At 48.2% G+C, this 15,867-nt stretch overlaps 1 protein-coding gene across 2 annotated transcripts in view; it reads right to left on the bottom strand.

Annotated features, from left to right (window-relative positions):
• The window catches only part of DESI1 (desumoylating isopeptidase 1), a gene marked incomplete at both ends in the record, with an annotated part of 29,368 nt that overhangs the window by 4,967 nt on the left and 8,534 nt on the right, over positions 1-15,867 (bottom strand). The window contains 3 exons of one of the 2 annotated variants that reach the window (XM_080705222.1): positions 1-99; positions 1,751-1,860; positions 7,531-7,600. The exon at positions 1-99 is cut by the window's left edge and continues 24 nt beyond it. In XM_080705222.1, the coding sequence (XP_080561348.1) occupies positions 1-99; positions 1,751-1,860; positions 7,531-7,600 (279 nt within the window). Of the gene's footprint in view, positions 170-1,750; positions 1,861-7,530; positions 7,601-15,867 lie in introns of both variants that reach the window. The other variant, XM_080705223.1, reaches the window with a different exon arrangement.

The following is a 15,867-nucleotide window of genomic DNA, read 5'->3' as shown; positions in this document are numbered from 1 at the left end:
TCGGTGATGTACGAAGGAATCTTCCGCCCAGTCAGGAACTGCGCCACTTCGTTGCTGAAGGTGTTACAGTTGTGTTCAAAGAGGTTGTAGGCTTCACCTCTGTGCATCGGGAGAAAGGTTGGGAGAATGGATGAGCAAGGCAGCAAGCATCTATGTGGAATCACGCAGACCAGGGGCAACATGAGCAGGGCCGAGAGCAAGGGCTGCAGCTGCCCCTCACAGCCCCCAGGCGGTGTGATCTGCCACTCGGCACCTTTAAGAAGCGACTCACAGGCAGCCAGGTGTGGTAGAGCATGCTTGCATCCCAGTACTTGGGAGCCTTGAGATAGGATTGCGGTCCATGGCCAACCTTGGCAAGCAGTGAGACTCGCAGCAACCTAGCAAGACCCGTTTCAAAACAAGACAAAAAGTTAAAAAGGGCTGGGGGAGTAGCGTGGAGGTAGATTTCCCCTGGGTTCAATCCTTAGTACCACAACCACCAAAAAAAAAAAAGGAAGGATGAACTGAAATCATGGCCCCTCAGTTTCAGCATCCTTGCGCTCACAAGAGCAGAGCCTGGGTTAGAGATTAACTCTTACTGACAACAGCTCAAGTATCTCAAGAGAAAATCCGCCCAAGTTTGCTTTCCCCCAACCCTGCTACGAGCCTTGCTTTGGACATTCAGGACATACCACTCAGCCAGGAGAGGCTGAAGACTGCATTTGCTGATTTTTCTTTCTTTCTTTTTCTTTCTTTCTTTTTTTTTTGTAGCACTGGGGATGGAACTGGGGACATTCTACCTCCAAACTACACCCCCAGCCCTATTTTATTTTTTATTTTATTTATTTATTTATTTTGGTGGTACTGGGGTTCCTGGAAGCCCTTCTACCTCTGGGCTCCACTCCCAGACCTATTTTTACATTTTTATTTGGAAACAGGGTCTCCTAAGCCAGCGTGTGCGGCTGGCTTCGAACCTGCGCGATCCTCCTGTCTCTGCCTCCCAAGCGCGGGGATTACAAGCGTGCGCCACCACGCCCGGCTATTTCATTTTATTTTGCCATACTGGGGATAGAACCCAGGGGCATTCTACTTCCAAGCTGAGGCTGGCCACGAACCATGATCCTCCTGTCTCAGCCTCCGAATGCTGAGATTATAAGCGTGTGCCACCACACCCAGCTCCCCAGCCCTATTTTCTTTTCTTTTCCTTTCCTTTCCTTTCCTTTTTCTTTCTTCCTTTCTTCCTTCCTTCCTTCCTTTCTTTCTTTCTTTCTTTCTTTCTTTCTTTCTTTCTTTCTTTCTTTCTTTTCTTTCTTTCTTTCTGCTACTGGGGATGGAACTCAGGGGCTTTCTACCTCCGGGCTACAATCCCAGACCTATTTTATATTTTATTTGGAAACAGGGTCTCACTAAATTGCTGCAAGCCTAAGTAGCTGAGGCTGGCTTCGAACCTGCACGATCCTCCTATCTCAGCCTCCCAGTACTAGGATTACAAATGTACGCCACCACGCCTGGCTCCTATTTTATTCTTTTCTTCCGTTCTTTTTTGTGTGGGTCTGGGGATAGAACCCAGGGGCATTCGACCTCCAGGCTACACCCACACTTTGGGCTCTCTTTGTAGCATGGTAATTACCTCCTTTTCATATTCACTGAGCAAAATCTGGGCCAGGCCTTGTGCCGAGGCTCCAGGGACAGGACCCAGTGGCTGCCCTCTGGGGCTGATTATCTAGTTGCCGAGACAGATGCCTTAACCACGACCTCCATCTCCACTCACCGAAACAGAGACTCCCCCAGAGAGGCCAGGTACTCCAGAAAGATTTCTTCTGTGACTTCCGTGCTCCCCACGTCGACCACAGAGTCTGGGGGCCCAAGTAATGTCCTGCCCTAGAAGAGCCAACCCAAAGGAAGTCATTAAGTAATCATTTCTGTTGATTTTCTCCCCCATTGCTGGGGATCAAACCCATAGCCTCATACATGCTAGGATAGTGCTCTGAGCTACATCTGCAGCCTTCTGCTGAAAAAAAAATTCATTTTTTGGTACCAGGATTGAATCCAGGGTCATGAGCTTGCCTAACTGCCACTGAGCTAGATTTCCAATCCTTTTCTTTCTTTCTTTCTTTCTTTCTTTCTTTCTTTCTTTCTTTCTTCTTATTTTTTTTTGGCAGTACTGGGGATGGAATCCAAGGGCATTCTACTTTTGAACTACACCCCCAACCCTATTTTTTTTTTTAGTCTTTTTATTTTTAAACAGGGTCTCACTGAGTTGGGAAGGGCTTCGCTAAGTAACCGAGCCTGTCAGTGACCTGTGATCCTCCAGTCTCAGCCCCCCAAATGCTGGGATTATAAGTGTGTGCCACCATGCCCAGCTCTTTATTATTATTGTTATTTTCTTTGTGGTACTGGGTATTGAACACAAGGACATCCTACTTCTGATGTACACCTCCAGCCCTTTTTAGTTTTTATTTTGAAACAGGGTCTAAGTTGCTGAGGCTGGCTGTGAACATGGGATCTTCCTATCTCAGCCTCCCCAGTGGTAGGATTACAGGTATGCGCCAGTATGCCATGCCATTATTGTTATTGTTTGCAATACTGGCGATTGAACACAGGGGCGCTGTACCCTGAGTTCACAGTTGTTACATCCCTTGAGCTTTTGTTAAGTTTTTAAAAATTGAAGCCAGGCGTGATGATGCACGCTTGTGATCCCAGCATTTCGGAGGCCGAGACGGGAGAATCTCAGTTTGCTGACAGCCTCAGCTACGTAGTGAGGCCTTTTGCAACTCAGACAGACCCTGTTTTAAAAGCAAACAATCAAAATTAGGGCTGGGGGTGTTGCTCGCAGGTACAGGGCCTCCAGGGTTAGTCCTCAGTACCATACAGAAAAGAAATAAATGAAAATTGAGACGGCATCTTGCTAAATTGCTCGGGCTGGCCTCAAACTTCCCATCCTGTCTCAACTCTATGTTCCGGGAGACTATAGGCATGCGCCATCAAAACAGGCTTTTCTGGATTTTTGTTGTTGTTGTTCTGGGGGTTGTGCCCGGGGCGTTCTACCTCTAAGCTACACTCCTTAGCCCTTTTTATTTTATTTAATTTGAAACGAGGTCTTACTTAGTTGCTGAGGCTGGCCACAAACCTGTGATCCTCCTATCTCAGCCTGGCAGGTATGGGATTAGAGGTGTGTGCCACCAATGCCCAGCCTTTGTTGGAGATCTCCTATGGGGAGATCACAGGGGCTCTGTTCCCACTTCATTTTTTTTTTCAGACTGGATATGGAACCCAGGGGCATTCTAGCACCGAGCTATACCCCTAGCCCTAATTTTTCCTTTATTTTGAAACAGGGTCTCATTAAGTTGTGGAGGGCCTCACTAAGGAGCTGAGTGAGGCTTGCTGCAAACCTGTGATCCGCCTGTCTCAGCTCCACTTCATTTAGAAACTTCCAGAGCACCTGGGGTAGAAGAGGAGGGTTCTTTCCTGCTTGTATCACGATTACAACAGCTCAGAGCTTCCTGTTGGACTGTCCATTGCCATGTGCTAGCAGCATAGCTAACAAGTTTGGCTTCTTGTTGCTGGTGGGAAATAGAAGCTGTTTGTCTTATAGGTCAGACTCCTTATCCTGTCCATTCGTTCAATTAATAAAATGATAGAGCTGGGTGTGGTAGTACACACTTATAATTCCAGCATTTGGGAGGCTGAGAAAGGAGGACCGCACTTCGCGGACAGCCTCAGCTACTTAGTGAGGCTGTAGCTCAGTAGACTCTGGTTCAAAATAAAGAATAAAAATATGGCTAGGAGCCGGGCGTGGTGGCGCACACTTGTAATCCCAGCATTTGGGAGGCTGAGACCAAAGGATCCAGGTTTGCGGACAGCTTCAGCTACTTAGTGAGGACCTCCACAACTTAGTGAGACTTTGTTTCAAAAATAAAGAATAGAGCCTGGCGGGAGTGGTGGCACAGGCTTGTAATCCCTGCGCTTGGGAGGTAGAGACAGGAGGATCGTGCAGGTTCAAAGCCAGCAGCGCGCGCTGGCTTAGGAGACCCTGTTTCCAAATAAAAATGTTAAAATAGGTTTGGGAATGTAGCCCGGAGGTAGAAGGGCTTCCAGGAACCCCAGTACCACCAAAAATAAATAAATAAATAAATAAAATAAAAATAAAAAATAGGGCAGGGGGTGTAGCTCTGAGGTCCTGGGTTCCACCCCTAGACCCACAAAATATATAGAGCTAGGGGTGTCTCTTGGAGGTAGAACCCACCCCCCTTCCATCCCCAATACCGCAAAAAAAAAAAAAAAAGAAAAAAGAAAAAAAAAAAACCAACAAAGAAAAGAAAACAAAAAAAAGAAGAGAAACCTGCTGGCGTGGTGTTGCCTGCTTGTAGCCCCAGTCCTTGGGAGGCCGAGACAGGAGGATCACAGGCTCATGGCCAGCCTCAGCTATTTAGTGAGGCCCTCTGCAACTTAGTGAGACCCTGTTTCAAAATAAAGGATAAAAAATAGGGCTGGGGGTGTAGCTCTGAGGCAGAATGCCCCTGGGTTCAATCCCCAGCACCACAAAAACAAAAACAAAGAGATAGAAACCCAGTTTTTAAGCCAGGTGTGGTGGTGCGTGCTTGTAATCCCAGCATTCCAGAGGCTGAGACTGGAGGATTGCTGTTTGCGGATAGCGAGGCCCCTTGCAACTCAGTGAGACCCTGTTTCAAAATAAAGAATAAAAAATAGGGCTGAGGGGTGGAGCTCAGAGGTAGAATGCCCCTGGGTTCCATCCCCAGACCCGCAGGAAAAAAAAAAAGAAACCCAGATTTTACAGTCTCCTTTTAACATGCTTAGTCACCAGGATATAACAGGACAAGAAATGGCTCACACTTGCTAGGCTCTCCCTGCCTATATTCTGAAAGTGCACAGCCATTTTTTTCTTGCGACACACTGGATGTCCTTTGTAAGAATGGGAAACTGTGAAGGACTGTGAGAAACCTGGCAGGCTAGCAAAGAGTTCCACAATTCAGTTTACATTCCAGTGGTGAGGCAAATCTACCGAAGGTGACAGGACTGTTGCTCCTGACCCCCCAGCCGCAGGGCTAGGACTGCTGCAGAAGACTCGAGGAGAGCCGGACAGCAGCCAGAGGGGAAGCAACAGCAGCAGATGATCTGGGAAGGACACGCCACAGCAGAGTTGTCTGAAAAGGCCGTAAGTTCACAGACACTGAGCACCTGCTATGCGATGCTGGACACTGGGAAGGCATGGTTAGTAGGACAGGTAATTACAATACTCAGGGGATAGACAAAGAGGTCTCTATTGGACCCCTTGTTATTCATTATGACAAACGCGCACTGAGAAGCCAGGAGTGGTGGCACAGGCTATGATCCTGGTACTTGGGAGGCTGAGACAGGAGGACCGCAGGTTCCTGGCCAGCCGCAGCTTCTTAGCGAGACCCTCCACAATTTAGTGAGTCCCTTTTTCAAAATAAAAAATAAAAAGGGCTAGTGGTGTAGCTCAGAGGTAGAATGCTCCTAGGTTCAATCCCCAGTACCATAAAACAAGACAAAACAAAACAAACATGTAGTGAGAATTTACTATGTGCCCTGCTTTATGGTAGACACGGGGAGTACAGTGGACACAAAAATAGATTAGATTCTTGACCTTCCTGGAACTTATAGTCTAATGGGGAAGATAGACAACCTCATAAACTGGTGTGTAATTACAAGCTGCACTAAAGTTCGTGCTGGAAAAGTAGAGAATGCCATCAGCCCATATGACAGGGACCTTCCCAGTGAGCAAGGGACACTGAGCTCAGCTCTGAAGGATGGAGAAGTGCATCCTGGTGAAGGAGCGGGGATGTGGAGAGGTGTCAGGGTGCAGGTTCACAGTCCATGATAAACTCAAGGAATGAGAACAGGGTGGGGCTGGGGAGGGCGCCATCTGAAGAGATGGGCCAGACACCACAGGGGGGAGGTGGAGGCCAGATCAGGGCCCTGCCGGCCAGGCTGTCATTTCTGGGATAATTCTGAGAGCACCTGGGATTCTGGCTAAAGCAAGGAAACACCACACTCAGATGTCCACTTTGAAAAGGCTGACTTGCCTGCCATGTGGAGGACAGCGGAGGGGGACTAGATGCAAGGAGACCAGGAGGCCACTGCCACGGCCCAGCTCACACATGAGGGTGGCCTGGGACAAGGCGACAGCGCTGGAAGAATAGCAAAGATGAAGAGAGGTGACCAAGATACACCGGCAAGGTAGAACGGGGTAGGCTTAAAGACAGATTTGTGATGGGAGGTGGGCAGGGTGGCCGGTGGGAGAGGAAATTTTGCACGACTTCCCGTTCATGAGGGCCAAATGAATGGCTGCTTGGACTTGGCTTGAGCCCCTCCTGCCACCACCTTAGAGGGCTCTGACAAAGGTCTGAGAAAGACAGTTTTAGGACCAGTGCCACTCCCTGGCTGCGTTGCCCTGGAGACTCACCTCGCCTCCCACAGAGCAGCTCAAGAGCGGGAGAGGCTGAAGGAGTGGCGGTGCTCAGAGCGTGCTCCCTGTGGAGGTGCAGGCACAGCTCCCGCACCGCACCGTGAAAACGCTCGGTGTGTAAGAGGAGCCACAGGCCCGGGATCAGAGAGGAGGGCAAAGGGCTGGAACATCTGGGAAAGGGTTTCTTCATTCTTGTTATGTGTGGTGCTGGGGATTGGACCCAGGGATACTCTACCTCCAAGCTACACTCTCAGCCCTATTTTATTTTTTATTTTGAAACAGGGCCTCACTAAGTTGCAGAGGGCCTCACTAAATTCCTGAGGCTGGACATGAACCTGTCTTAGCTCCCCAAGGACAGGGATTATGGGCATGTGCCACCACACCCAGCTGTTTTTTATTTATTTTCTCGGTGGTACTGGGGATGGAACCCAGGGGCCTTCTACCTCCAGGGCACACTCCCAGACCTATTTTTATATTTTACTTGGAAACAGGGTCTCTTAAGCCAGCTGAGGCTGGCTTCGAACCTGCGTGATCCTGTCTCAGCCTCCCAAGCACTGGGATTACAAGCGTGCGCCACCACGCCTGGTTCTTGTATTTTTTATTTTTTATTTTTTTTTGTGATACTGGGGTTCCTGGAAACCCTTCTACCTCCAGGCTACACTCCCAGACACCTATGCTGTGGAGACTGGATATGAACCTGTGATCCTCGTCTCAGTCTCCCAAGTACTGGGATTACAGGTGTTTGCCAACATGCCTGGCTTTATTTTGAAACAGGATCTCATCCACTTGCCCAAGCTGGCCATGACCCTGTGATGGTCCTGTCTCAGCCTCTCAAGTTCTAGGATTGCAGGTGTGTGGTACTACATCTGTCTTAATTTTTTTTCCAGTGCTGAGGGCTCTGCACATGCCAGGCAAGCACTCTACCACTGAGTACAGCCTCAGTCCTTTGACAAGTCTTAAGATCTTTATGAGGAACTCTGTCATAGGCCTTTACACAGGGGGCCGGAGGCGAGAGGTACGCAGTAGGAGCAAAAGTCTTGGTCAGTGGCAACCGCATGGAACCAAAGTCTGCAGGTCAGGTTGTGGGGGAAGACACTCACCGGGGGACAGCTGGAGATGCCACCACTGCCAAAGAAGAACTCATCCTTGTGCACAACTATGGAGGTGTGCCTGCCACACAGAGAGACACAGTGAGCCCCCAAACAAGAAACTTATCCCAGAAAAAGCAAGCAGCACATCACAATGAGAATGGTGACCAGCCATATAAAATTAGCTAAATAAAGGTATGCATAAGATAAACATAGCTGTCCCTGCATATCCACGGACAATCAGTTCTAGGATGCCCCCCCACCGTAGATACCAAACTCTGCAGATGCTCAAGTCCCTTATATAAAACACAGCGATATTTGCATAGAACGCAAGCGCACTTTAAGTCATTTCAACATTACTTATAATAATGAATACGATGTAAATGTTATGCAAGTAGTTGTTATACTCTGTTGTTTGGGAAATAATGATAAGAAAAAAGTCCACACATGTCCAGTCTAGATGCAACTTTCCCCCCAAATGTTTTCAATCCACATTTGGTTGAAGTCATGGTACGGATAGTACCGTGGACTAGGGCTTCTCTACTTGGGTACCATGGACACTGGGGGAGGATAAATCTTTGAGGGGCTGTCATGAGCACTGTGGGATGTTGAGGAGTATTCTTGGCATCTATCCTCCCCCTGGCCGTGACAAGCTAACATGTCTCTGGGCACTGCCAAAGGCCAGTGGTGGGGCAAAGGGGCAAGCAGAAGCTTGGTGGGGAAGGCTGCTCTGGGAGGTGGAGACAGTGACACGGAGCTAGGTTTCAGGCGGAAGCCACAGGCTGGGCCTGGGCGGTGTCAAGTGCAGCTCTGCAAGCAGTCCCACCCAACTCACCAGATGCCTTCCAGTTGTTTCCCTGTGGAGAAAAGAAGAGATTTAGCCACTTGGCACTAGACTCCAGGGCCCCTCAGCCAGAGTAAATCTAATCATTTTTTTCTTTTTGTGGTGCTGGGGATTGGACCCAGGGGCATTCTACCTCGGAGCTATAGCCCCAGCCCCATTTTATTTTTTATTTGGAAACAGGGTCATGCTAAGTTACTGAGAGCCTCACTGAGTTTCTGGAGCTGGTTTTGAACCTGTGATTCTCTTATCTCAGCCTCCCAAGTACTGAGATTACAAGCGTGCACCACCATGCCCAGCTCCTATTTTATTTTTTAGCTTTGAAACAGGGTCTTGCTAATTTGCTGAGGCTGGCCATGAACCTCGCAATTCTCAGCCTCCCAAAATACAGGGATTACAGGTTGTGCCACTGTGCCTGGTATACCTAAGTTTATTTGTTTTTTTTTTTTTTTTTGGTGGTGGTACTGGGGTGGAACCCAGAGGCTTTCTACCTCCAGGCTATACTCCCAGACCTATTTTCTATTTTATTTGGAAACAGGGTCTCACTAAGTTGCTTAGAGCCTCACTAAGTAGCTGAGGCTGACATCGAACCTGTGTGATCCTCCTGTCTCAGCCTCCCAAGCGCGGGGATTACAAGCGTCCGCCACTACGCCCAGCCTACCTAAGTTTATTTAAAAATTTTTTTTGTGTGTGTGGTATTGGGGGTGGAACCCAGGGGCTTTTCTACCTCCGGGCTACACTCCCAGACCTATTTTATACTTTATTTGGAAACAGGGTCTCACTAAGTAGCTAAGGCTGGCTTCGAACCTGTACGATCCTTCTGTCTCAGCCTCCCAAGCGCTGGGATTATAAGCATGCGCCACCATGCCTGGCTCTTACCTAAGTTTAAAGACTGCTTTCCTTGACCTCTGAGATAAAATCAAATTTGCCCCCTCCTTTTTTTGCAGTACTGGGGATGGAACCCAGGGGCATTCCACCTTTGAGCTATACCCCCATCCCTATTTTTTTATTCTTTATTTTGAAACAGGGTCTCACTGAGTTGTGAAGGGCCTCTCTAAGTAGCTGAGGCTGTCCACAAACCACAATCCTCCCGTCTCAGCCTCCCGAATGCTGAAATAACAAGCGTGTGCCACCATGCCTGGCTCAAATTTGCCTTTTTTATTTCTCTGTCTCGTGTACAGTAAGCCTACAGTAAAATAATAAAAGCTCCTACCCACTTCTTTCCTGAGGTGAAATCCTCAGATATTAATGGAACCCGACTTTGCAAATTGCATGCATCCTAACAGTCGAGGAATATTTTCTCTTTTTCCTTCGGCGCCGGGGATGAATCCAGGGCCTCGTGCATACTAAGCACTTGCTCTCCCACTGAGCTACTCCCAGCCAATGCACGTTTATTCTATACCTCTGTGTGCCAGAAATGACGTTAGGCCTGGAAATGCAAACACGAGCCACTACTGTCCTGCCTTTAAGGAGCTCAAAGTCAAATGGAAACGCACACAAATAATTAACCCAAACACAATGCTGACAAGGTCAATAATCCTGATAAACATAGGTGCTGGTGTAATAAAGTGCTACCTTAGTGAGCTTCAAAGGCACCAGTGAAGGGGCAGGGCTGGGCTGGACGCTTCTGCCAGGGAGCGTGGCAGGAGTGCACGTTCAGTTGTGAAGACCGAGGCCTCAGGCAGGGCAGGACCCCTAGCGATGGCCATAGGAGCGGCCAGTGGGGCTGAAGCCAGCTGAGGGCCTGGGCTGCGGTGCTCGTTTGGCAGGAGAACGCCTTGATCAGATCTGAACTTTTCATTTATTTAATGGTACTTGGGACTAAGGGGGGCATTCCACCTCTAAGCTATACCCTCAGCCCTTTTTATTTTTTATTTTTGGTGGTACTAGGGGTGGAATCCAGAGGCTTTCTACTTCTGGGCTATACTCCCAGACCCATTTTATATTTTATTTGGAAACAGGGTCTCACTAAGTTGCTGAGAGCCTCAGTAAGTAGCTGAGGCTGGCTTCGAACCTGCTGAGGCTGGCTTCGAACTTGCGCGATCCTCCTGTCTTAGCCTCCCAAGCGCGGGGATTACAAGTGTGCGCAACCATGCCCGGCTTATTTTTTGTTTTGAAATAGGATATCCTAGGTTGCTGAGAGTCTAGCAGAGTTGCTGAGGTTGGCCTCAAACCTGAGATCCTTGTATCTCAGTTTCTTAGTACTGGGATTATAGGTGTGCAACACAACCCCGGCTCAGGCCCACTTTCTGCTGTGTGTTTGGTACTGGCAATTGAACCCAAAGGTGTTCTACCTCCAAGCTACACCCTCAGCCTGTTTGTGTTTTTGAAACAGGGTCTCACTAGCTTGTGCATCTTGCTACTTGCTGAGGCTGTCCTCCAACTTACAATTCTGTCTCAGCCTCCCAAGTACTAGGATTAGAGCCGTATGCCACCATACCTGGTTTCCCCAGTCCTTTTTTTATTTTGTTTTGAAACAGGGTCTCTCTAGGTTGCTGAGTCTCCCTACTTGCTGAGGCTGACCTTGAACCTGCCGTCCTCTTGTGAGGCCCACACTTTTAAAGATAACTAATGGCAACAGAGAAGATGAATTGAAGGGAAGAGAGAAAACAAACTAGAGTAGGAAGGTCATCCCTGTATCCACGGGGGCACCACCCCAGAGTGCAAAGGAGGAGGAGGAGGACTGCAGGGAAGGGGATGGGGACGTGAGCAAAGCTGCTCACTCACCTGGGGCTAGGGTTCGCAGGAAGGTTCACTGATGGCTGACTGTCACCTGTGCAGTGGGTCTGCACGTCTCGGGTGAAAAGCGGTGCTGCGTGGTAAAGAGCGGCACGCCTGAGCTCCTCCCTCTCCTCCTGTACTAGTTCCTTTCCTAGGCAATTTCTTTTTTTTGGTACTGGGGTGGAACCCAGAGGCTTTCTACCTCCGAGCTATACTCCCAGACCTATTTTTATACTTTATTTGGAAACAGGGTCTCACTAAGTTGCTGAGAGCCTAAGTAGCTGAGGCTGGCTTCGAACCTGTGAGATCCTCCTGTCTCAGCCTCCCAAGCTCTGGGATTACAAGATGTGCGACACTACACCCTTATTCTTTTATTTCGAAACATAGTCTCACTAAATTGTGGAGGACCTCACTAAGTTACTGAGGCTGACTGCAAACCTGTGATCCTGTCTCAGCCTCCCAAGTACTGGGATTAAAGCATGCGCTACTATGCCTAGCTTTATTTTTCATTTTAAAAGTGTCTTGCCAGGTATGGTGGTGGCATGCCCATAATAAGGAGGATCGCAGGTTCAAGGACAGTCTTAGCAAGTACTGAGATTCTCATCAACCTGGCGAGAGTCTTATCAAAGTACCTGGAGCTGAGATGCCACATGTACATCTATTGAGATGACTGATTCTATTGAGTCAGACCCGTTGGTTGGCACTAGTGTTACTGAGGTCAAAGTTCTTACCTCAACTCTTGGCTGCCCTAGCTATTTATGCAGATGACTGCAATGCTGGCAACTCTGGTGTACAGTGCTCCACCTGGCCCAGGTGCCCATGCTCATGACTGAGGAGGACAGGTGGCGGCACAAATGATTCGCCCAAACCCAGCCCCACTACAGGAATTTGGGGAGGGAACCTCAAATATTATACTATTAGGTTTTTTGTTTTTGTTTTGTTTTACAGCACTGGGGATGGAACCCATGGGCATTTTACCTCCGAGCTACACCTCCAGCCCAATTTTTATTCTTTATTTTGAAACAGGGTCTCACTAAGTTGTGAGTTATTTTTTGTCTTGTTTTTTAGACCTGGGACATTCTACCTCCAAGCTACACCTCTAGCCCTTATTTATTTACTTACTTTTTTCTTTCTTTTTTTTGCCCTACTGGGGATGGAACCCAGGGACATTCTACCATTTTACCTTTGAGCTATACCCCTAGCCCTATTTTTTAGTCTTTTTTTTAATTTTATCTTTTCGCAGTACTGGGGATGGAACCCAGGGGCATTGTATTCCAAGTGACACCCCCAGCCCTATTTTTTGGTCTTTTTATTTTAAAACAGGGTCTCATTGAATTGTGAAGGGCTTCGCTAAGTAGCTGAGGCTGTCCGCAAACCACGATCCTCCAGTCTCTGCCTCCCAAATACTGGGGTCACAAGTGTGCGCCATCACTCCCAGCTATTTTTTATTCTTTCTTCATTTATTTTTGTGGTACTGGGGATGGGACCCAGGGGCATTCTACCTCCGAGCCACACCCCCAGCCCTATTTTTTTTATTCTTTATTTTGAAACAGGGTCTCACTGAGTTACAAAGGGCCTCACTAAGTACTAGCTGAGGCTGTCCGCGAACCGCAATCCTCCTGTCTCCGCCTCCTAAATGCTGGGATTACCAGTGTGCGCCACCACGCCCGGCTTACATCCTCTGTATTGATCACCACATTCTCCTATAAGCTGCACATCATGGTTCCTTGCTATCTGACTGCATCAAGGTAGACTGAGGCCTCACCCAGCCAGAAGGATGAGATAGTGCAGGTCTACAGTGCCAGCTACTCAGGAGGCTGAGTCAAGAGGACGGCTGGAGCTCGGGCATTTTAGGGCAGCCTGGGAACACAGCAAGACAGACCCAGAGGCTCCCTCCCAAAACATGAAACAAAATGATCATAATCCACCCAGAGAACTATGATAGGAACTACAGAAAAGAAATTATCTCATTGCTGGGTGTGGTGGAGCATCTTGTAATCCCCACGCTTAGGAGGCGGAGACAGGAGGATTGCCAGGTTTGAAGCCAGCCTTGCTGGTTTAAGAGACCCTGTTTCCAAATAAAAAACATAAAATAGGTCTGGGAGTGTAGTCCAGAAGTAGAAGGGTTTCTAGGAACCCCAGTACCCAAAACAAAACAAACTCTCGTTAATGTACTTTCTTATTCATTCATCTAGAGTAATCCTATTTTTACTTTTTTTTGTACTGAGGATTGAACCCAGGGGAATTCTACCTCCAAGCTGCTGAGGCTAGCCTCGAACCTGTGATCCTCCTGTTTCGGCCTCCCAAAGTACTGAGATTACAGGCTTGTGTCACTTGGCTGGGCCTTTTCACATTTCTAAAGGGCATGGCAAGGCAAAGATTTATTGAAATCACTTTACACAGAGGCGAGCGGTTGTTCCAGTAAGGCACCAGACTGTGCAAGCAGAGAACTTGGTGAAGCTTCAGGAGACACAGGCGAGGCGCTTGGCTCCTCTAGGGAAGAAGCGAATGAGGGTCGTGGCCTTGACAGCATGGCAGGGATTGGAAAGCGGAGCTGCACTGACTTAATTTCCTGGCTTAGGCTGGCTGGGTGGGGAAGGGTGGCACTGGGACTGCAGTAGGGCGCAAGGCCACACTGTGCTCAGCCGGTCCCAGCGCAGCGTTCAAATGGACCATTCGGCGGCAGCCGGGGAGTGGGCGGGCAGATGGCCTCCTTGCCTGTCGATTTATCCCACGCACCCATTCGGAGGCCTCTGAAGTGTGAACAGGGAAAACAAGCGCAGGGCAGGGCCATCAGCCCCGTCTCCCAGCATGAAGCGCAGACTGTATGTAGAACCAGGGCTGCCTCACTCAGGCTGAGTCTGAGTAAAGGACAGAACACTCCGCCCGCCTCGCCGCGATGGGCGGAGCTTGTGCACACCTGCGTGCCAGTTACACACCAGCTCCTGTGATTGCTGCCGCCAAATAAACGTCTGTTAGTAGGCTTACAGGGATGACAGTGACGGCACTCTACGGGAGGGGCCTCTGCACAGGTGGCATTTTGACTCAGATGTCAGGGGAAGGGAAGCCATTAGCTCATCAGTATAAATCAAATGTACTACGGCTCCCTCACAGAGCTCCTCCTCCCCAGCGAAGTGCTTTTAGTTGGTAATTTACAGTAATATGAAAGCCTTATTATTAACTAAAAAATTAAAAATAAATAAATAAAAGTAAATAACGCTGGGAGTGGTGGCGTGAGCTTGTAATCCCAGTACTTAGGAGGATCCAGGTTCCAGGCCACCCTCAGCTACTTAGGTCTTCTGCAATTTAATGTAATCCTGTTTCAAAATAAAGAATAAACCAGGCGTGGTGGCACATGCTTGTAATCCTGCGCTTCAGAGGTGGAGACAGGAGGATCGCGCAGGTTGGAAGTCAACCTTGCTGGTTTAAGAGACCCTGTTTCCAAAAATAAAAATATAAAATAGGTCTGGGAGTGTAGCCTGGAGGTAGGACTTCCAGGAACCCCAGTACCACAAAAAAAAAAAAAAAAAAAAAAGTCAACATGGACTATAGCCCTCCGTGTGGTGACACAGGCTTGTAATCCCAGTATTTAGGAAGCTGAGAGAGGAGATCACAGGTTCAAGGATAGCCTCAGAAACACAGAGAGACTTTCAGTAATGTAGAGAGACCCAGGTGAGGTAATCCCAGTACTTGGGATGCCAAAACAGGAGGATTGCAGGTTCAAGGCCAGCCCCAGCAACTTAGTGAGACCCTGTTTCAAAATAAAAGAATAGGCCAGGTGTGGTGGGGCATGCTTTTTTTGTGTGTGTGTGGTACTGGGGTTCCTGGAAGCCCTTCTACCTCCGGCTACACTCCCACGGGCTGCACTCCCAGACCTATTTTTACATTTTTATTTGGAAACAGGGTCTCCTAAGCCAGCGTGCGTGGCTGGCTTCGAACCTGCGCGATCCTCCTGTCTCTGCCTCCCAAGCGCGGGGATTACAAGCGTGCATGCGTCACCACGCCCGGCTGGGGCATGCTTTTAATCCCAGCATTTGGGAGACTGAGACCCTAGGTGGTTCGCGAAAGGCCTCAGCTACTTAGTGAGACCCTTTGCAACTCAGTGAGGCCCTGTTTCAAAAAATAAAAAGTTAAAAAAAATAGGGCAGGGGGAGTATAGCTTGGAGGTACAATGCCCTTGGTTCCATTCACAGTACTACAAAATAAATAAATAAATAAATAAATAAATAAATAAATAAAATAGAGCTAGTAGTGTACTCAGAGGTAGAATGTTGGGTTCTGTCTCCTATAACACACATGACACACATACTCACACAAATAAATAAAAATAATAAATAATTAAATATAATAAAAAATAAAAAGGTTGCCGGGTGTGGTGGTACACCCTTGTAATCTCAGCATTCAGGGGGCTGAGGCAGGACGATCGCGGTTTGCAGACAGCCTCAGCTACTACTCAATGAGGTCCTTTGCAATTCAGGGCGACCCTGTTTCAAAATAAAGAATAAAAAATAGGCCTGGGTTCCATATCCAGTATCGCAATAAATAAATAAATAAAAATTAAAAATAAGCCAGGCGTGGTGGCACACTTTTGTAATCCCAGTATTTGGGAGGCTGAGACAGGAGGATCATGGTTTGTGGACGGCCTCAGCTACTTAATGAGGCCCTTTGTAACTCAGTGAGACCCTATTTAAAAAAAAAAAAAAAAAAAAAAAAGTAAAAACTATGGCCGAGGTGTAGCTCTAAGGTAGAATGACCCTGGGTTCCATCCCCAGTACCACTGCAAAAAA

Source organism: Muscardinus avellanarius, assembly GCF_963383645.1.
Source record: "Muscardinus avellanarius genome assembly, chromosome: 11".
Lineage (NCBI taxonomy): Eukaryota > Metazoa > Chordata > Mammalia > Rodentia > Gliridae > Muscardinus > Muscardinus avellanarius.
The sequence above is the reverse complement of the archived record's forward strand: the minus strand, read 5'-3'. Positions and strand labels throughout refer to the sequence as shown.